Genomic DNA, 21,224 nt, shown 5'->3' with positions numbered 1-21,224 from the left:
CCATGGTTTACTGAATATTTTGAGCCAACTACTGAGACCTACTGTTCAGGAAAAAAAACCAAAACATTCTTTTCAGGATATGACTGCTCACAGACAGTGCATGTAATCAGCCAAGAGCTCTCTGATGGAGATGCTCAACAAGGTGGTGTTGGGGGCTTCCCAGGTGGCTCAGTGGTAAAGAATCACCTGCCAATTCAGGTTGGACCCCTGGATTGGGAAGATCCCCTGGAGAAGGGAATGGCAACCCACTCCAGTATTCTTGCCTGGAAAATCCCATGGACAGAGGAGCCTGGAGGACTACAGTCCATGGGGTCACAAAGCATTGGACACAGCTGAGCGTGCATGTGTGCCACACCAACACAGCAGCCATTCTGTAGTTGTTGATTTTGACTTTCAGGTTTATAATTTAAGAAATATATTTCTTACATCTGTAGCTGCTATAGATGATGATTCCTCTCATGCATCTGGGCAAAGGAAATTGAAAACCTTCTGTTTTCAAACAGTGAAGGATTCACTGTTCTAGATGCCATGAAGAACACTGGTGATTCGTGAGAAGAGGTCAGACTATCAGCAGTAACAAGAGTTTGGAAGTTGATTCCAGCCTTCCTGGGTGACTCGGAGAGGTTTAAGACTGAAGTGGAGGAAGTAACTGCAAATTAGGAGGTACCAAGATAACTAGAATTAAGGTGGTTCCTGAAGATGTGGCTGAATTGTTGTAATCTCATGATAAAACTTTAACAGATGAAGAGTTGCTTCTTATGGATGAGCAAAGAAATTGAGATGGAATCTACTCCTGGTAAAGATGCTGTGAAGACTGTTGAAATGACAGCAAAGGATTTAGAATACTAGGTAAACTTACCTGATTAAAGCAGCAGCAGGATTTGAGAGGACTGGTGCCAGTTTTGAATGAAGTTCTGTGAATGAAATGCCATCAAATGGCACTGCATACTACAGAGAAATTATTTGCGAAAGGAAGAATTAGTTGATGTGGCAGACTTTGTTGTTATCTTATTTTAAACAATTACCACAGCCACCCAACCTCAGCAACCACCCTGATCAGTCAGCCACCACCGACAGCAAGGCAAGATCCTCCACCAGCAAAAAGTTTGCAACTTGCTGACGGCTCAGATGATAGTTATTTTTTAGCAGTAATTTTTTAAAGCGTGCACCTTGGTTTTTTTAAAGATAAAATGTAAATAGTATAAATATGTAAATATGACTTGTATATGCACTGAGAAACCAAAAAATTCTTGTGATGGTCGCTTTATTGTGGCAGTCTGGAATTGAACCCACAATATCTCTGAGGTATGCCTGCAAGGAACTCACAGGTCAACTCCCGACTCCTTGTAGGCTGCTTCCTTGTCTTCCTAGAGCTTACCATGACTCCTGGCATGCAGGTGGGTGTTAAGGAAATGGTTGTTGACTGTGTGGAGTGATGGGAACTCAGTTCAGTGTCATGTGCCTTCTTTTTTTCAAAGTCAAGGCCAGTACCCAGAAGTGGAAGCTAACAAACCTTGTTGCTAAAAGAGCAGGAAACGTTTAACCCTGGACAACGCATCTCCAGTGGGATATTTATGACCCAGCCGTTTGCCATTGGAGAGGCTTCAGCGGCTTCCACAGTAGCTAGGCTGATGGGCACTGCAACACCCCAGTGGAACCAGCAGAAGGACCGGGAATTCCTATCACATGCAGTGCTTGAAGAATTAAATTATGACCACTTAGTATTCGTTGGATGTCAGCACTGTACTTCTGTACTAGGAAAAAAACAGATGAAACACGAGACACACTCTGTGCAGTGGGCTTTTGTTAGCTATAATTAGTTGGTGGTAGAACAGTGTTGATACAGCAGTTCAGCAGTTAAAGGAAAGCAGTGCCCTTGGTACAAATGTGAGTATATTTAAACATTTGGCTGTGTTATGCTTCCTCACTGTGTTTCGGCACCATTACTGTTCTGGGACACGAAGGCTAAACTGGGAGAGTTTCATCAGCTCAGAGTTTTAGAAAATGGAGAACAGCCCATTTTTGAAGCAACTAGTTAAATCCCACATCGTTTAATTTTTGTTTAATTGTGGTAACTGGGATTCTGGTTTCTTTGCTCTGTTTTACACTAGAAAGACCTGGGAGCTCCATCTATGGTCCTAAATTGCAATTTCAACTCTCTTTGTATGTGAAATCTGTCTAATTCTGATTCTGTTTGGAAGGATCTGGACTGCATTTACTTTTGCATTGTCTGGAAAGCAGAAAATACAGTTGCAAAGGGAAAGAGCATGTTTTAAGTGCTTACGAGACTGACTTGTTTCTAAGGTCTTGCACAGATTTCTGGTGGTGGAGAAACCAGGCAGGTAATCATTTGAGCATCATTTGGTCCTGCCTCTCTTTTCACACTTGAAGAACAGAGGTTACAAGAAGGGCAGTGACTTGCCCAGGATCACATAACTAATTGATGACCAATGTAGTGGGGGTGCAGGAAGGCCCTGGCCGCCACAGCCAGAGCTCTTTTTAATGAGGCTTGTCTGTCAGCTAAAGTGGCCCCTCTAATGCCACCTGTATTTGGAAACATTCACAATCAGTTTGCATGTGTGACTTGACCTCTCCGAGAATGAGAAGCTCTCTTTATTTTTGTTGTTGTTGTTCAGTCACCCGGTCGTGTCCAACTCTTTGCAACCCCATGGACTGCAGCATGTCAGGCCTCTCTCCATCACCATGTCCCGAAGTTTATCCAAGTTCATGTCCATTGCGTTGGTGATGCCATCCGGCCATCTCATGCTCTGATGCCCTCTTCTTCTTCTGCCCTCAGTCTTTCCCAGCATCAGGGACTCTATCTTAACCAGTACTCAAAAAAATTAAGTTCTATATTGCTTATTTTCCTAATGAACTCTAATGTGCATTTTCTTGAGGTTTGAAGAGACTCCATTCAGTTGGATAGCAGTTATAAAAATAGAGGCATCAGTGCACTAAGACTTTGGTATTTTTGACAGTAAACTCCAATAATTTTGAGCAGAGTCTCTAGATATTAATGATTACAAGAGTTTAGGTGGTTTGCTTTGATGTCATTTTATTATTTTTAACATCTTTTATTCTCCAAGTCCAAGCATATTTTTAGCTTCCAAAGTTAGGTAAAAAGAGAAGTGAATCGGAAGTTAGAAAACTTGAGTTGTAGTTCTTTATACTGGACAAATCTTAAAAATTTTCATACCTATGTATTTTTTTAAATGTTAGTTGAAAAATAAAATCACCATATCCACTTCATGCCTACATAGATGAAACTGTTTAGGACAAAACTAAATTGTATAAAAAGTGTAAGATGCTTAACAAAAATTAAGTAATAACATACAAAAAAGGCAAAACCATGAAGCCGATACTCAGAGAAGCGAAACACAGGATTAGATCATCTCTGAAGCCCTTCCAGTTGAAAAATTCTGTTACTGTACTAACTTAAGCCCAGTATTTATTTATTCATTGTTTTGCTGGAGGGTTTTGCATATCTTTATCAAACAGTCGATTGGAAAGGGGACTGAATTCTTATGTCTAGGGTGGATGGTGTAACATTACAAACTTAATTTTAACTCTCACGTCAGCTGAATTTTCAGGGTAAAAATGAAAGCTTTAATATCACATTTGAAAACTTGTTAAAGTCACTGGGATGCATAAGCACAGCATCATGGTTTTCAAGTGGAATGGGAGATGATAAATACATTGGAATCCTGTTACAATGCTTTGTAAGAGTTTTAGTCTCGTTTGACAGTGAATTATAATCTAAATGTGTACATAAGGCTTTTACTTCTCATTTGGCCTAAAGAAGAAATTCATGTCATAACAAACCACATGATTACAGCTCTTCTGAAGATCTGTCAATAGGGCTTGCAACAGCGTATACATTTGCTATTGAAAAAATAACAGATATGACCAATAGAACTTTCCAGAGTGGAAGCAATAATATTATATTAGTGTCTTATGGTAAAAAAAAAAAAAATCAAAATAACTCTAATGGGTCAGGATGGAGTGAATGAGAATGGTTTATTTGTTTGAGTAGGCAATGGGATATATAAACATTTGACAATCAAGCTTCAAGAACAAGATTTGAGGCTTGGCACAAAACCCGGAGACTTAATTGGAAAACTCAAGATAGCTCAGGCTTCCCCTAGGAAAATCCTCCAGGATGTCCGGCCTTAGTGGTTCTCCAGCGCCTGTACTAGCATTTGTCTTGGATAAACAGCTCATGGGGCCATGAATCCATATGTGTTTGTGTTAGTCGCTCAGTTGTGTCCAACTTTTTGTGACTGCATGGACTGTAGCCCTCCAGGCTCCTCTGTCCATGGGATTCTCCAGGCAAGAATAGTGGGGTGGATAGCCATTCCCTTCTCCTGGGGATCTTTCCGACCCAGGGATCGAACCTGGGTCTCTTGCATTGAAGGTGGTGTCGGACCCGTCAGGGAAGCCCCCCATGAATCCATGTGGCCCATGAGTTGTGACACGACGGATAGAGGCGTTCTGACCAATTGGATTGTATCCAGGAGATCACCAGGATGCGGAGGCACTGGACATCCTATCACAAAAGAAAAACTTGTGGACAGTGTGGCCAATCAAGTAGGTTAGAGACGGTTTCAGGGGATTATAATACATGTCCTCAGATATTTGAAGAACTGTCCAGTGGAAAAGGGACTGAATTCTTCTTCTCTGCTGTTTGAGTGCAGAACTAGGATTAAGAAAGAAGTGACAGGAAGGAAATGCATGGTTTTAATTTTTAAAAAGTATTTTTATTTTCATCTGCATTGGATCTTAGTTGCAGCATGCAGGATCTTTGTGTGGCATGTGGGCTCACGGCTTCTCTCTAGCGCAGCACTACAGAGTGGGCTCAATGATTCCCACATGTGGGCTTCGTTAGTCCCGTGGCGTGTGGGACCTTAGCTGACCTGACCAGGGATAGAACCCTGGTGTGTCCCTTGTCTTGGAAGATGGATCTTAACCACTGGATCACCAGGGAAGTCCCAAGAAAGGAATGTTTTTATTGACTGGGGATTATGTGTCCGGTGCTGTGCTGGCCGTTGTGTGTGTAATCAGCTTTCATTGAACAAAGCTGTGTGCTAGCTGTTATTATCTCCTTATAATGGAAGGAGACATGGAGGTCAGAAAAACTTAACTACTGCTACCAGTAGTAGTAAAAATATTACTACTGAGTTAAAACAAAACCTAACATGGATAGTCTGTTGTGTGTCAGGCACTGTTCTAAGTGCTTTGAGTGCATTATTCTTTGTCATCCTCATGGCAATCTTATGAGTTAGGAACTATTTTTATATTCATTTTATTGGTAAGGAAACCAAGACACAGGAATCAAGCACGTTGCTCGGTGTCACAGTGTTAATAAAAGTGAAGTGAGATTCATAGCCAGATGGTCTGGCTTTATGGCCACACATGACCCCCCCTCCCACCCCACCTTACATCATTCAGTATCTTTAATTTCAGAGCATCTGCTGCGTGTCAGATCCAGTACTTGACAATTTATTTCCTTATAGTGATAGAGTAAATTAGGCAGTGAAAAAGCCGGCTTAAAACTCAGCATTCAAAAAACGAAGATCGTGGCATCTGATCCCATCACTTCAAGGCAAATAGATGGAGAAACAGTGGAAACAGTGACAGACTTTATTTCCTTGGGCTCCAAAATCACTGCATATGGTGACTTCAGCCATGAAGTTAAAAGACGCTTGCTCCTTGGAAGAAAAGCTATGACAAACCTAGACAGTGTATTAAAAAGCAGAGATATTACTCTGCCAGCAAAGGTCCATATAGTCAAAGCCTTGGTTTTCCAGTAGTCATGTATGGATGTGAGAACTGGACCATAAAGAAGGCTGAGTGCTGAAGAATGGATGCCTTGGAACTGTTGGTGTTGGAAAAGACTTTTGAGAGTCCCTTGGACTGCAAGGAGATCAAACTAGTCAATCCTAAAGGGAATCAACCCTGAATATTCATTGGAAAGACTGATGCTGAAGCTGAAGTTCCAATCCTTTGGCTACCTGATGCGAAGAGCCGACTCACTGGAAAAGACCCTAATTCTGGGAAAGATAGAAGGCAAGAGGAGAAGGGGACGACAGAGGATGAGATGGTTGGATGGCATCACTGACTCAATGGACATGAGTTTGAGCAAACTCTGGGAGATGGTGATGGATAGGGAAGTCTGGTGTGATGCTGTCCATGGAGTTGTAAAGACATGACTGAGTGACTACAGCAGAGATTAGGCAGTGTTATTCCCATTTTATAGATGATAAAATCGAGGTGAAAAGAATGGAATATCTTGCCCAAAATGAGTAACTCAGCCAAACTGTTACTCAGTCTTCAGGCTCCTGGCCAAGTCACTTTGGACCATGCTCAGCTTCCTTAGAGCTTCTGGATTGGAAACTTTCTAGCAAGTAAAGCAAGTAACCAGAATTGTCTGCCCTGGTGGAGAGGAGGGAATGCAGGGGCGGGGCTTGCCTTCTCTGGAAAACTTGGAGAGAAAATTTATGTCAGCTAGCCAGGAAAGGGATAGAGGAGGTTCAAGCTTCATATAAAGCACTGAACCCGATGCCCCCTAAGGTTTTGTCCAGCTCTGGGATTTTATGATGCAGTGTTTTCTTCTCATCTTCCCATGTCATCTTGTTTTCCCCTGGGTGTACTCAGATGTACGTGCAAATCTCACTCTGCTATTTGAATCTGGCTCTGGGGGTTAGATTGCCTTGGTAAGAGACTCACTTGCTAGGATATTTGACATGATGCCTTAGGGGAAATGTTAGGTCATGTGAGAAGTCAGCAGCATAAACAGTAAGCAGTAAGGTTGTTAACTAAGAGGGAACAGGCAGCGGGAGGGTCTTCCCACAACGTGAACAGGTGGATCTTCTGATAGCTGTCAGGGTCTCCCTTAAACACGCTTTTACAGGAAAACGTTTGGCTGTCTTGCCTTTTCAAAGTGTTTACCACATGCTCAATTTGGAAATGGTCGTTTCCCTAGGGTTGTCTCAACTTTAATTACATCTGCTGCAACTTGCCTATTCTACTGGGCGTCTTATTTTCAACTCTGAATGTCTTTGGGTGGAGATGCCTTCTTTCCTATGACCCCTAGGTGATACTTGTCCTGTTACCCTGCAGCGTGGCTCTGACAGGCTATGCTGTCTTATTTTCTTGTCCTTTGATGGATAGCAAAGGACATCATTGCCTCTGGGTCAGGGGATGTATGTAAATTATGTTTTTGCACGTTTATAACCCACCCCCACCCCTGGCTTTGGACTTCCACAGCCCTCTTCCTTGAATCAGTCCTCCGTATCTTTCCCAGTGTCTACTAATTGTTTTCCTTGGATGACATCAAGTTGGTGGTGGTGATGGATACACCTTCTCAGTCGTCCTGTGTCCCTCTGACTCATCATTTTATTTCAGCTCAAAGCTGAGAGGACTCATTTTTCTCTCTTCTTCCTCTCTCTTCTATTTTTTTATTTCTTGGCCTTTATTTCACCGTTAATTCTATTGGACCTTTGTTTCTCTGGAGGAGGAGAGAAGGTGGGGAAGACTTGAAACCACTCAGAAACTGACTGATGTTTTAATAGTCATAGAAAATGATTGTCCAGCACAGAGCTAAGAAACACATGTACTGAGTGGTGATTCACTTCTCTAAACTGAGTAGGTTCATAGCACAGGGGCCTGTTCACAGGGAAGGATTTATATCTGTGCTCCTTTCTGTTTTATAAATTGAAAATGATGACTCTGATGTCCCTCTGATAAACTCGTGTAGACTCTTAAAGCTGGGGTCTCCAACCTCTGGAATCAAATGCCTGATGATCTGAGGTGGAGCTGATGAAATAATAATAGAAATACAGTGGACACTAAATTAATGTGCTTGAATTATCCGCACAACATCCCTACTCCCCGTCTGCCAATCGATGGAAAAATTGTCTTCCACTCACCTTGTCCCTGGTGCCAAAGAGGTTGGGGACCGCCTTCTTAAAGGATTTTGATGCACTGGTTGTGCCCATAGCTTAACTGAGTTACAGAAAGGAAGAAATGGGGCTGTGTCTGTACTTGACCATTAGGATGAGAACAGAACTGGAAAATAAAGATATATAAATAATGAATTTATGTATACATTTAAAGTCCAGTGGTTGATGAATTTTCTTTCAGACATTGGTGGTTTCAGCATAGATGTGCACAGCCCCTTTCTAGCAAGCATCTTAACTTTGTAGGAATAGAATATTAAGTGTCACTTCCAGAGGGTGACACAGTCTGCTATGGCAGGAAACAGTCCTTTATTGTCCGGGAAAACTACTTTTAGAAAACAGGTAATGTCAACTGATACAATTTAGAACCACTGAGACAGTATAATAGAGTCTCAGTAATGCAAAGAAAAACATTTTAATATATAATAAAAAAATCAACATTGGATCCTATCAGAAGGGTTTCTAGGTTGCTCATGAGATCTCAGTGGATTAGTGAATTTTCTTCATGATGACAGCATTGTTAATTTCTAACCTTTAGAGGAAAAATCCGGTGTATGTGTGTATATATATATATGTATATAAATTTTTTTTTGCAGAAGTTAAACTTTCTTGTTGGGTTTTCAGTGAGCCCCACTGTATTCACCAGTTCACAGTCCCTGCATCCTTTTTGTCTTCTTCCAGTTCTCCTTTCTTCTTCCTTGCTTCTTCTCTGACAAAGGTAAAATAAAATTAAAAGACTAACCATTAAGGAAATGCGGGACTCTGCAGGTTGTATACTGACTGCCTTTGCTTCCCTCACAAACATTGCCATTGTGAAAACAGATCGTTTCTTTTTACAAAAGTGGGGAAAAGAACAAAAAATTAAACAAAGCCTTGGAGGCAACTGGTGCAGAGAATCTTGTGTTGAGCTTTCCCTGTGTTCTCTGCTGCATGTTAATAACCCGGGGTGGGGTGGGGATATGAAATATTGTTCCTTATTTAACATTTTACGCTCTCATCTCCACATTGCATATTTGCTTCTCTTGTGACCTTCTCTTTGCTTTGATAGCTGCTGCTTTTCACCCATAATCCAAAGTAAGTGTACATTCCTACAGAGAAATTACAGGAAGCTGTCAGTGTAGAGTTAATATAGTTAAAGCATCCTTAACTCTGCTATAAACCCTTTAAATAATTAAAACTGTATGCTTGAAGAGTCAGATTTGCATTGCTTTACCAAGTTTATTTAGCACACTTTGTTACACTCAATTAAATGAGAATGTTCTGTTTCATTTTCTTTGCTTCGGGTGGATCATTTTGCCTTTTGATTCTTATGCCCGAGTGTAATTTCACAGTGCTTAGGTCTCTAAAACTGTACATATATTAATGCATATGTAGATCTGTACACACCCATTAAAAGGCTTACTTTATTTGTACTGAATAGATGCTTTGCCCAAGGCATGTGAGCATTCCAGGTAACCTAAGGTGTAACTGGGGCTTCAGGAGGTGGTAGAGAAGCAGCTGGACAAAGTTCTTGGAACATCCAGTGTTTTATTTAAAAGTCCGTTTACTTTGGCGTCACCTTCCCTCCCCACAATTTGATTTGTGAATCTCTGCTTGAAAACGTGATAGAGGTATTGAATGGTTCTAGAAAGGAAATTGGCTAGAAGTACTTACCATCTACTACGTCTCTTAACATTTCAGTTAGCAAAGCATGTGTAGAATGTTCTCCATAAATTAGTTCTTTGCTAAAGTTATGCATGTTTAAGGAGGAATAAATTAGTTATCCATTTCCTAATGAGTAGTGGGATCAGTTGGAGCATGAAGAGAGAGAAAATAGTATCATTTTGCTTCCCCAGTTGGGGTTCAATATCCCTAAACTTCACCATTAATCACTCTCTCAGTTGCCTGGGTTACTTCTGACTCTACGTGTAAGATAGTCTGGCCTTTTAATTTTCCTACCAGGTAAGTAAGACTTTTTGAATTTGCCCAGTGGGTTTGTAGATGGGTGATGCTGTCTCTTTTGCACCCCCAAAGGGTTCCTTGTTATAATGGGCCCTTCTGTCTTTGCATTGGTTTGTCTGGGTGCGTTCACGGATAACAGTCAATATGTATGTGCGATGACAATTACGAGGGTTCGAATATATTTAACTGTTATGGGATCTGTTATGTCTACTTCAGGGTCGACCCCATCCCATATGACACTCCAAAACCAGCGGGCCACACGCGCTTTGTCTGCATCTCAGACACACACTCCAGAACAGATGGTATCCAGATGCCTTATGGGGACATCCTTCTCCACACAGGCGATTTCACCGAGCTGGGACTGCCCTCAGAGGTTAAGAAGTTTAATGACTGGTTAGGTAAGGAATGATTGCGTTCCGGCGCCCCCAATTAACCTTTCCCGCCCGAGTGTCACTCACTGTGCCCTAATTGAATTAGAGCACTTGGAAGCCAGCTCAGCCATTTCTCGTATGATATGCGGTGGTGTCTAGCTTTAATCCAGTTGTGTTAATTAAAGATGAATTTTTAGATATTTAATTTTACTGTGCATCCTTTCAGCGCCTGGCCTAGGCAGCTCTGGGGCAAAGGGATGGAAAGCTTTGAAATCGATCTCATCTCACTCATTCTGCTTTAACGAGGGCACTCGTTGGCACACATGAGACCTAGAATCGTATTTTTAATTCATGGCTCTGTAATCTTTCCCAGATAGTAAGAGAACATTTCTAAAGAATGAGGAGGATGTCAGAGCCCTTATTTAAAAGGAAGGTCTTAGCACAGGGATGCTTGGGGGGCAGCTTTCCCAAGTGAACCAGAAGGGTGTCCTAAGACCCCTGAAAAAGATAAGATATCCTACTGAAAAGCTCCAAAACTCTGGACTGTGAAATCACCCTCCACACTACTGTGAAAAAGGTAATGGCAACTTTATGGTTACTGTAGGGGCACCCAACGGGTCTGGGTTACTGGAAAAATGCTGACTCCTGGGTTAGGCAGTTGCCAAATATTAGCACTACAAGGGAATCATGGGGTTATTCACAGCAAGATTAGATGACAAATCTTTGTAAGAATCCTCTTAGGTGAGGGAAAGACGTGCCAGGGTTCTGAGATTTTAGAATCTCTAAAGATACTAAGGAATTACAGTGAGATTTTAGAATCTCTAAAGACACTGAAGAATTACAGAAAAGGCAGAAATCACTCCACAAGAATAATGCCATGAATAATGTGTCAGCCAACCAAAATTACTGAGGAGATTTAGGCAGAAACTTGAAAATTGATTTTCCATTGAACTAAAGCAGGGCTTGAGAAATTTTTAAGTAACTGATTAAATGATAAGGTGTATGTGTTGATGGAAAACAGTATTCATTAAAAACGGTTAAAATATTTAGAAAATAAACAATAAACGAATAACAACTATTTTGAGTTTTCTTGTGATTTGCACTTTATCCGTCTTTTATAGAGCTGACATCAGAATACATATTTGCTCTTCTGTTATTGTTTATTTTCATTTGATAGTATTGCTATTACATGATTTTGCATAATTTTCATATTTATCCTTTTTGATAGCAATGTGACATTTGTATTGTTCTGTATTTTTACTTAATAGGACAGCCCTCTAAAAATGAACTTTGAAATTGATAACAATTTTTCCTCTGAAGCTAGCACTGAAATGTGCATTTTCATTTGTATATGTCTTTTTGTTTCCATTGATTTACTTCTTAGGGCAAACTACAGTGTGAGTGAAATTACTGCATCAAAGGATATGGAATTATTTACGGTTCTTATTGAATATTGACATATTGCTTCCCAAGGGGATTGTAGCTGTGTCCCGAATACACCAATTTTACCATGATCTTGGATATTGGAGCTTTATATTTTGTACTGTTTCAGTAGGTACTCAGTCATCTCACTTAAAATAGCAAGATATCTTAAACATCATTCAGCATAATCCCATTTTCACAAGTGACTCTGATGTGGAGAAGTAAAGTGACTCGAGGCAGACTATCCTGTGGTACAGCTGGGCCTGTAATCCCATTCTTTTCACTCCTCTTTCGCATCTGTCGAGTTTGCTTTGCAGTACTATTACCTCTTTCTTTTAGCAACTTGTGTTTATGAACTAGTCACAGGCAGAATTATTTGGGGTTGAATTTGACAGTTTCAAGCTGTTCTGTGACAACTGAATCAACACAGAAGTGATCTTGCTGCATTGACAATGTTGATTTGTAAGGAAAGAGTAAGCCTGTGGGAAGAAATACAAGACAGGATGGATCCTGGTTATAATCTTGTTTAGCCACTGACCTTGGGCAACTGAGTTAACCTCGCTTTTCCCCTTGGTTTCCCTCTGCAGAACGAAGGATTAATACTACCTGTCTTTCTGGTTTGTTGTGCATATTAATCAGTAAATGATTGCAGCTTGGAAGTTTTTGTGGGCCATTAATAATTGAATGGGGAATGTGGTGAATGAACCACCAACAGATATTTAAAGGGTAAAAATAAGAAGAGGTCAGAGGAATTATTTAGTGGAATGGAAGTAAACACGGGGAGATTTTATAAAGGAATGTACTTCTTAGATGGGAAAGTGCCACAACCGAGGAAATAAAATAGTAAAGAAGTAAAATGCTGAGGTCCAATTGCAAGATCAGTTCCTTCTCACCCATTTCCCTTCTGATGGCCTGACATGAGAGGAAGGGGTCTCAGAAGGGGATGCAGAATGTGAGGCTGAAGGAATACACCCACCGAAGTATAAGGGAAGAGAAGTTGGGAATCCCATAGGGGCAGCCCAGAATAGTTCAGTTACCCTGGCAAACTCAGGGTGCTCCAAAGGTGAGAGTTAGTATATGATTACATGCTACCATTTGGCTCAGTTGGAAACCTCTTACCTGAAAAGAGTGTTTCCATCAACAGCTGCCAGGTGGCCTAACAGAGTGGAGTCAGGGGTCAGATCAGTCTAGGGCTTTAGCTATAATAGGTCATCCAACCCTCACCGGCATGAGTCCATACAGACTTGGCCGTCACTTTGAGTCCAGGGAACCTCTCGCTGATTTCCATCTTTCTACTTGGGTTTAGACTACCCTGATTCTTGGCAGCAACTGACCATCCTCTAGACTCCTTTAGTTTCCCAAAAGCCTATTTCTGCTTCAGACCAGGCACACCTTCTATTTGTCCCAACCTTCGAAAGTTGCTAATGTTATCCCCATTTTACGATGAAGAATCTGGAGTTCTGTTGGGCTAACTTGCCCAGGATCCTTTAGCAGAAAAGAAACTCAGAGAGTCTAAGACATGCATCCGAGTTCAACCAGTGAGTAAACCTGGTGTCTGAGCCCTTTTCTTTCCATCCTGTGATTACGAGTGGGCTTATGGCACCTAGGAAGCTTGCAGACTTGAGCTTGAACTAAAATGTTCCAGCATCTTCACGGAGACTTGAGTTATGCTGTTATTTGAAAAATGTATTTAAGCTCAGCTCATCTGGAATCTCACCCTGACCTACCAGTTGCAGGGGCTGAGAATCCCATCACGAGTTCTCTATTGGTTCAGAGATGATGGGTCCCTGGTTAATATGTATGTACGCCACCTGGCAGGAGGAACACACAAAGTTATTAATACAAAGTAATTTATGAGATAAGCAGGCACAGCACAGGGTCATAAGACGATAGGACCCAAACTAGGTACAGCCAAAGGTTGGGAAGGTAGTGTAGCCTGTAATGAGAAGAGCCTGTGTTGAATTCCCTGCCTTTGTTGCTTAAATTCCTGAGCCTTGATTTTCTCATTTGTAAAATGGGCGTGATAATAATACACCCCATGGTTGCTATGAGAATATATTCTGTGATAAAGCTTGTGCCATTCTTAACACGGCTTCTGTGATGGCTCAGCAGTAAAGAATCTGCCTGCGATGCAGGAGGCAGTGTGTTCGATCCCTGGGTCGGGAAGATCCCCTGGAGAAGGAAATGGTAACCCACTTCAGTATTTTTGCCTGGAAAATCCCATGGACTGAAGAGCCTGGCGGGCTACAGTCCGTGAGGTAGCAGAAGAGTTGGACGTGACTTAGTGACTAAAACAACAAATAGCAACCTTCTTAACACAGCCTCTGGCCTGTAGACAGCTTTCAACAGATAGTGTAGAGGGAGACAGCAGAGTCAGAGGCATAGAATCCATAAGGCAGAAACTAGAAAGGACTGAATCCACCTGCCAGTTTAGGAGACACAGGTCACACAGGTTTGATCCCTGGGTTGGGAAGATCCAGAAGAGGAAATGGCATCCCACTCCTGTAGTCTTGCCTGGGAAATCCCAGGGACAGAAGAGCCTGGCGGGCTACAGTCCAAAGGGTTGCAAAGGGTCAGACATGAATGAGCAACTTAAGCATGCAGAAAGGACTGGCACCTTACTTTTTTTTTTTTTAAACTAGAAACTGAATTTATTAACTTGCATAATGTTCCATAGGTTTAAGAGGAATTTAGAGTGAAGAGGGAGCCTGAAGAAGCATATGAATAAAGGCTGAGGACAGGCCCCCCTCTAAACAGTGACACTAGTGGGACGAAACGTTGAAATCATAAGAGGACTTGGAGGTCCCGCCTCCTCATTTGATGGAAGAGGAAACTGAGGTCAGATTATATGAACTACTCCAGGTCACTCAGATAATTAATGGTCTCATTGAAACTGGGACTTGGACCGGGAGAGGGTTGAACTAGCGATACATTGTCTGTGGGTGGTGGGGGCTAGACACTGTACCTTTTTCCCCACCCCCAATTAACATGTATCATTTTATGCAGTCCTCAAAATAACTTGTGAGATAGCTTCTATAACTTCAGTTCAGTGCAGTTCAGTCACTCGCTCAGTCGTGTCCGACTCTTTGTGACCCCATGAATCACAGCACACCAGGCCTCCCTGTCCATCACCAACTCCCGGAGTTCACTCAGACTCACGTCCATCGAGTCAGTGATGCCATCCAGCCATCTCATCCTCTGTCGTCCCCTTCTCCTCCTGCCCCCAATCCCTCCCAGCATCAGAGTCTTTTCCAATGAGTCAACTCTTCACATGAGGTGGCCAAAGTACTGGAGTTTCAGCTTTAGCATCATTCCTTCCAAAGAAATCCCAGGGCTGATCTCCTTCAGAATGGACTGGTTGGATCTCCTTGCAGTCCAAGGGACTCTCAAGAGTCTTCTCCAACACCACAGTTCAAAGGCATCAATTCTTCGGCGCTCAGCCTTCTTCACAGTCCAACTCTCACATCCATACATGACCACAGGAAAAACCATAGCCTTGACTAGACGAACCTTTGTTGGCAAAGTAATGTCTCTGCTTCTGAATATGCTATCTAGGTTGGTCATAACTTTCCTTCCAAGGAGTAAGCATCTTTTAATTTCATGGCTGCAGTCACCATCTGCAGTGATTTTGGACCCCCAAAAATAAAGTCTGACACTGTTTCCACTGTTTCGCCATCTATTTCTATGACTTATGCAGAAGATATTATTAGCTTGCTTATTACCTGGGAGGAAAACTGAGCCTTGATGAAGTCAACTTACCTAAGATCACACAACTAGGAGGTGACCTGAGAATTTGATTTTCAGTCTATCAGACTCCACTTCCCACATGTGTTCTGTCTTTCTCTATTCCCAACCTTGAGCTTGGGATCCCTGCTGGGAGGGACCATATTCTGGATAAAATTGTTTTTTTTTTTTTAAATTAACTTCCTGTCTAAGCATAGGGCTTCCCAGGTGGCTCAGTGATAAAGAATCCACCTGCCAGAGCAGGAGCCACAGGAGACGCTGGCTCCATCCCTGGGTTCGGAAGATCCTCTGAAGGAGGAAATAGCAACCCCCTCCAGTATTCTTGCCTGGGAAATCCCATAGACAGAAGAGCCTGGCAGGCTACAGTCCAGGGGGTCTGTAAATATACACAGTCATGCATATGTAGACCCAGACCCCCAGATGGCTCTACGGCATTGCTCATGTATCAGAGTTGTGGGGACAAGGTGCAGATAGGTCTTTCCTAAAGAAAGAATTTTTATAGCCCCATTCATGTGATAGCTCAGATATGCTCCAGGGATGTTATGAATGAATAGGCATTGGTGAGCTGAACTGGGGTCCTAGCCACTCAACCGTGATGGCATTTTCTTTTTTATCTTGGCAAAAATGCATCTCATTTACAGACAGGGTTTAAAAATAAACTTGCCAACTATAGATTAACTGCCAGTTAAAATGTTATTGTTTTTATTGCTAGTAAATTCGGAACCACTGAAATGCCTAAAGACACCTTTTGTGAGGCAGTGGGTTGTGTATGGTCGTCCTTCGCTCTGCCCCTATGGTGTTCTGACCTGTGCCACTTTGATGTTCTTTACCGATCACTCGATTTCGTTCCTCGTGTCCTCTCGTCTTTGGAATATTTGTGACAGCCTTCTTCTTGAATATGCATCTTTGCCCTTGGAGGCTACACAAATGGAGATCTCATCATTTGATTGCACACCCACCTTCCAGCTGCACCCACACTGACTTTCTTCCCACTCCCCAAATGCACATGTCCTTCCACATGGCTTTCCCGTTGCAAGTCCTGTTTCCATTTCCTGGAATGACCAGGAGATCTCCTTCCTCCTTTATGATGGATTCTCTTTCCCTTAACACTAGGTCAGGCCTCTGTGCAGCCCTTCCCATGGCTGTTATGTCATTGTTTCCTTGTCTGTCTCCAGCAAGACAACAGAGCATGCCCGATGAGTGCTCCTTCTGCACCAGTTCTGAGTAGAGCCTGGAATAGTCAATGCACACAGCCGATTCACACTGAGTGATTTTTGAATGAACATAAAGGACAGGGCTTTTGTGTGTGTGTTTTTGCACTTTGGGCTGAAACTTTAAAATTATATTGTACCGTATATAAAATGCCACGCCCTTCCTTTTCCTTTTTGTCCTCACGATATATGTTCAGTTGGCTGCTGTTAGTGATTCAACGAGACTTTGAGCAGAAATATTTAAAAGGGGTTTATGGTAGTTGTTCTGTTTCCTCAATTAAAATTAGAAAGACAGGGTTCTTGGGTGGTCTGTTCTTTTAGCTAAAAGTTTATATACAACAATCTGCTGCTGCTGTTGCTTCAGTCGTGTCCGACTCTGTGCGACCCCATAGATGGCAGCCCACCAGGCTCCCCCATCCCTGGGATTCTCCAGGCAAGAACACTGGAGTGGGTTGCCATTTCCTTCTCCAATGCATGAAAGTGAAAAGTGAAGTCGCTCAGTCATGTCCGACTCTTAGCGACCCCATGGAGTGCAGCCCACCAGACTCTTCCGTCCATGGGATTTTCCAGGCAAGAATACTGGAGTGGGGTGCCATTGCCTTCTCCAATACAACAATCTAGTCACTCCGAATCCCTTTTAACACAGCATTAGTACCATAAACTTATAATTTTTAATTTTATCCTGCCTCAGTTGTTGTTTAATAGTTCAGAGTTTCCATTTCTCCAAGCCTAAAAGAAAAAATGAAGATGCTCCTGAGACTCTCAAGAAGAAGGTTCTTTGTATTTGTAGGAGCACTGTATCAGGTACGATTATAACTGAATGTGACTGTGGCAAACATCCCAGATCGTAGACACTAAAATTGATTTTGCCCCTTTCAGAATAGTCGTACTGAGAGTGTGTCCCTCTTCCAGTGATCCTGCTATTGGCCCGAAGTTTTGGAGCTGGTCTTTGGGAAAAGCTTTCACAGCCTGGGCTATTTATTATATTTTTATAATACATGTAGTACATGTTCATTCCTGATAACTTAGAAAATAGAGATAAGTGAAACAAGATAACAAAATTACCCATAGCCAGAGATAACCACTGTTAACATTTTTATAGAATGTTCTCTATTGAATAGAATAGGGTAATTCTATATAGAATGTTTTCTATTGATACATACGAGCACATACACATGTGAGCACTTTTTACCAAATTAGAGATCTTAGAGTAAGACTGTTGTAAGCTGTTTTTCATCTTAACAATATTTCATGCACAACTTTCCACATCAATAAATATGGCTAAAATACTTTTTCCCAAAAAAGAATACTTTCAGTATAAATAAGATACACAAACATTACAGAAATTAAAGTTTTTGACATGTGCGAAGTAGAAAATACACATTTCTCCATGTAATCCTGTCTCTGGAGTAATCACTATATGATGTGTAGCATTTGAGACGTTTTTCTTTTCTATTTTGAATATCCTCAATAGCAGCAAGTCTTTATTTAAGAAATATTCTGGTTCTTTTTCCTTTGCGCAGTTTGTTGATTTTATTTTAACCATCCTCATCCATGTTCTCTTCTGCTATAATAGTCCATCTCCACACACCCAGTAACCATTTCTCAGCAGCCCGTTTCTGAAGGTACACAGCTCATGGTGCTGAGACCCTGGCCCTTGCTCTGTAGTTAGGGGCTACACCACTAATTTCTTAAAGTCGGTTTCTAGGGTTCTGGGTCCTGGTAGAACTATTTTCATTTAGTTTCTTATTTATCTTGTGATAATGGCTGAAAACTGTTCTTCTTGTTCCTTTAGACTTTCATAAAGGGATGGTGGTTATTGGAGAGTTCCCCCCTGCCCCCGCCAAACTCCCTCTAAGGGCCCTGTTTAATTTCATGTTGTCTTAACCAAGAAGGGCAACAGAGCAAATCCAGGACATGGGTTTAGGGGAAGAGGTTAGGGACAGGATGGAAAGCCAGGCTTCACAAGGAGTACCAGGTGAGAATGGTGTTGGTACCACCAAGGACGAGCAGGAACCTTGGAGGGAAGGGAGCCAATGGGAAAGAAGAAGAGGAGCATGGCGGGGTCATTTCCCCTTGCCACCATCTCTGTTTAAGGAATATTTTGAAAAGTTAATAGAGCTATGCATATTGTCCTGTAACTTAAAAAATTACAGCCCAGTATTTACAGCTGTATGGGCACTGTTACTGCTGTTACTCGCTGAGTTTGACTCTTTTGTGACCCTGTGGACAGTAGCCCACTAGGCTCCTCTGTTCATGACATTCTTCAAGCAAGAATACTGGAGTAAGTTGCCATTTCCTCTTCCAGGGGATCTTCCCAACCCAGAGACTGAATTCAAGTCTTCTGCATTCCAGGCTGATTCTTTACTGCTGAGCCACCAGGAAAGCCCAACTGTATGGGTACACTCTGGCTCATTTATCCAGATCTTTACTGCTGGGCTTTTGAGCAAACTCTGAGCCATAGTGAAGGACAGAGTGCTACAGTCCATGAGGTCGCAAACAGTCGGACAGGACTTAGCGACTGAAGAACAACAAAAATTAGTACTGGCCACCTACAGTGTTTTCATTTTTTATTAATACCTGCACTGGTGTGATAGACATCTTTCTTGCTCTCTCTTTGCAAACATCCTTAGTTTAGAAGATAGCTTCCTATGAGTAGAATTGTTGCTTCAAATGATGTGTTTTTTAAAAGGGTTTTTAGTACATATTGTCAAATTTCCCTCTGTAAGGATTGTAATTTCTTTCTCATGCTTTCAGTAGTATTGGAGAGTTTGTGTCACATATTTCTGAATATCCTCAGTGGGGGAAAATTCTAACCCTTTACGGGCTTTTTAAAAATGACTATCAACTCTTTTTTTAATTGTGAAAGCTTACATACTCATTGTGAGAAGATACAAATAACTGTACAGAAAAAAATCAAGATAACTACTATTAACAGCTGGTGTGCATCCTGTCGTGTGGTGTATAAATGCACGTGTGTGTACTGACGTGTGAAAAGATAGTATGCTGTCAGGCTAAGAGCGTGAGTGCCAGCTCTAGTCTGCCTGTGTTTAAATCTGCCTGGTTTTAATGTTGTTAATTTTGTGATCTTCAATTTATTCATCTGTAAAAGGAGATTTATGAATGCTTAGTGTATCTAACTTAAAAGGGCTGCTGCTGCTGCTAAGTTGCTTCAGTCGTGTCCCTCTATGTGACCCCATAGACAGCAGCCCGCCAGGCTCCCCCGTCCCTGGGATTCTCCAGGCAAGAACACTGGAGTGGGTTGCCATTTCCTTCTCCAGTGCATGAAAGTGAAAAGTGAAAGTGAAGTCACTCAGTTGTGTCCGACTCTTCACGACCCCATGGACTGCAGCCTACCAGGCTCCTCCGACCATGGGATTTTCCAGGCAGGAGTACTGGAGTGGGTTGCCATTGCCTTCTCCATAAAACGACTGCAGAGAGATAAATAGGGTACCTGATAACAGGTGCCCAATGTGTACAGGTAGTGAATGGTCAGTAAATATTACCTACTGCCCAAGCTGCCATGACTCCACCTTTCTGTCCTGTTGGTGAATTTCTTTTATTCCTCAGGATGCCAAAACTTCAGGGAGAGTAGCCTTACATTCTCTTGTGCCACAGGGACCTCTGGCAGGTGGCCCATTCCACTGGTGGAGTATAGAAAAGGAGGAGCAACATGTCCTGTCTGGTCCCCCAGGAACCTGGCCCTCTCTCCTTTCCAAGCACCCTGCACCCAGCACACATAGATATCTCCTTGGACTCTAGTTAACTTTTGAACCACAACCTGAGGGGGCCAGGCCTCCCCGTTCCCTGTCCCTCTCTTCAGTCTCCTGTCATCTCCCCCTTGTCTGCCTCCTTGAATCTGATCCACTGTCTCCCCCTACCCCATCCCCCAGTATCATCATCTCTTTTTCTGAAAATCATTTCTGCCCACTAGCTCCTGTCTTAGGAACTCCAGCACACTCAGCTTTAACCAGGTTATTGATGGCAGGTTTTAATTTATTTTTTAAACTCTTACATATAATGCTTTCCAGGCATGGTTTGCACATTTTAAGGCTTCTGTTTTTTGTTTTTTTTCAACAGTACAAAATTATTAGGAACTGGAGTTTGTGAAGTGGACAAGTTCAAATGTGCCATTTTGAATAAAAAGCAATGATATGATATAATGGCAACGAAATAAATAAGTCTTGGGTTTTAATGAACAGCATGGTGACTATAGTTTATGATATATATGCTATAGTGTAAGTGTAGTATATATATTATAGTCATATCCTAGTATCGTATTACATATTTGAAAGTTGCTGTAAGAGTAGTTCTTAAAAATTCTCATCACATGGAAAAATTTTGTAATTATGTATAGTTAAGATATTAACTCCAATACTTTGGCCACCTCATGTGAAGAGTTGACTCATTGGAAAAGACTCTGATCTGGAAGGGATTGGGGGTAGGGGGAGAAGGGGACGACAGAGAATGAGATGGCTGGATTGCATCACCAACTCAATGGACGTGAGTTTGGGTAAACTCTGGGAGTTGGTGACGGACAGGGAGGCCTGGCGTGCTGTGATTCATGGGGTGGCAAA

General features: G+C 42.0%; 1 protein-coding gene across 3 annotated transcripts in view; it reads left to right on the top strand.

The window, feature by feature from the left end:
• MPPED2 (metallophosphoesterase domain containing 2) overlaps window positions 1-21,224 on the top strand; it is a 210,660-nt gene that overhangs the window by 47,377 nt on the left and 142,059 nt on the right. For 2 of the 3 annotated variants that reach the window (XM_061381006.1, XM_061381008.1), the window contains exon 3: window positions 10,116-10,297. The exons of the other annotated variant lie outside the window; for it this stretch is intronic. In XM_061381006.1, the coding sequence (XP_061236990.1) occupies window positions 10,116-10,297 (182 nt within the window). The remainder of the gene's footprint in view (window positions 1-10,115; window positions 10,298-21,224) is intronic. 3 annotated transcript variants of the gene reach the window in all.

The sequence above is a fragment of the Bos javanicus genome, chromosome 15 (assembly GCF_032452875.1).
Source record: "Bos javanicus breed banteng chromosome 15, ARS-OSU_banteng_1.0, whole genome shotgun sequence".
NCBI lineage: Eukaryota > Metazoa > Chordata > Mammalia > Artiodactyla > Bovidae > Bos > Bos javanicus.
This window is presented reverse-complemented; position numbering and strand designations above follow the sequence as displayed.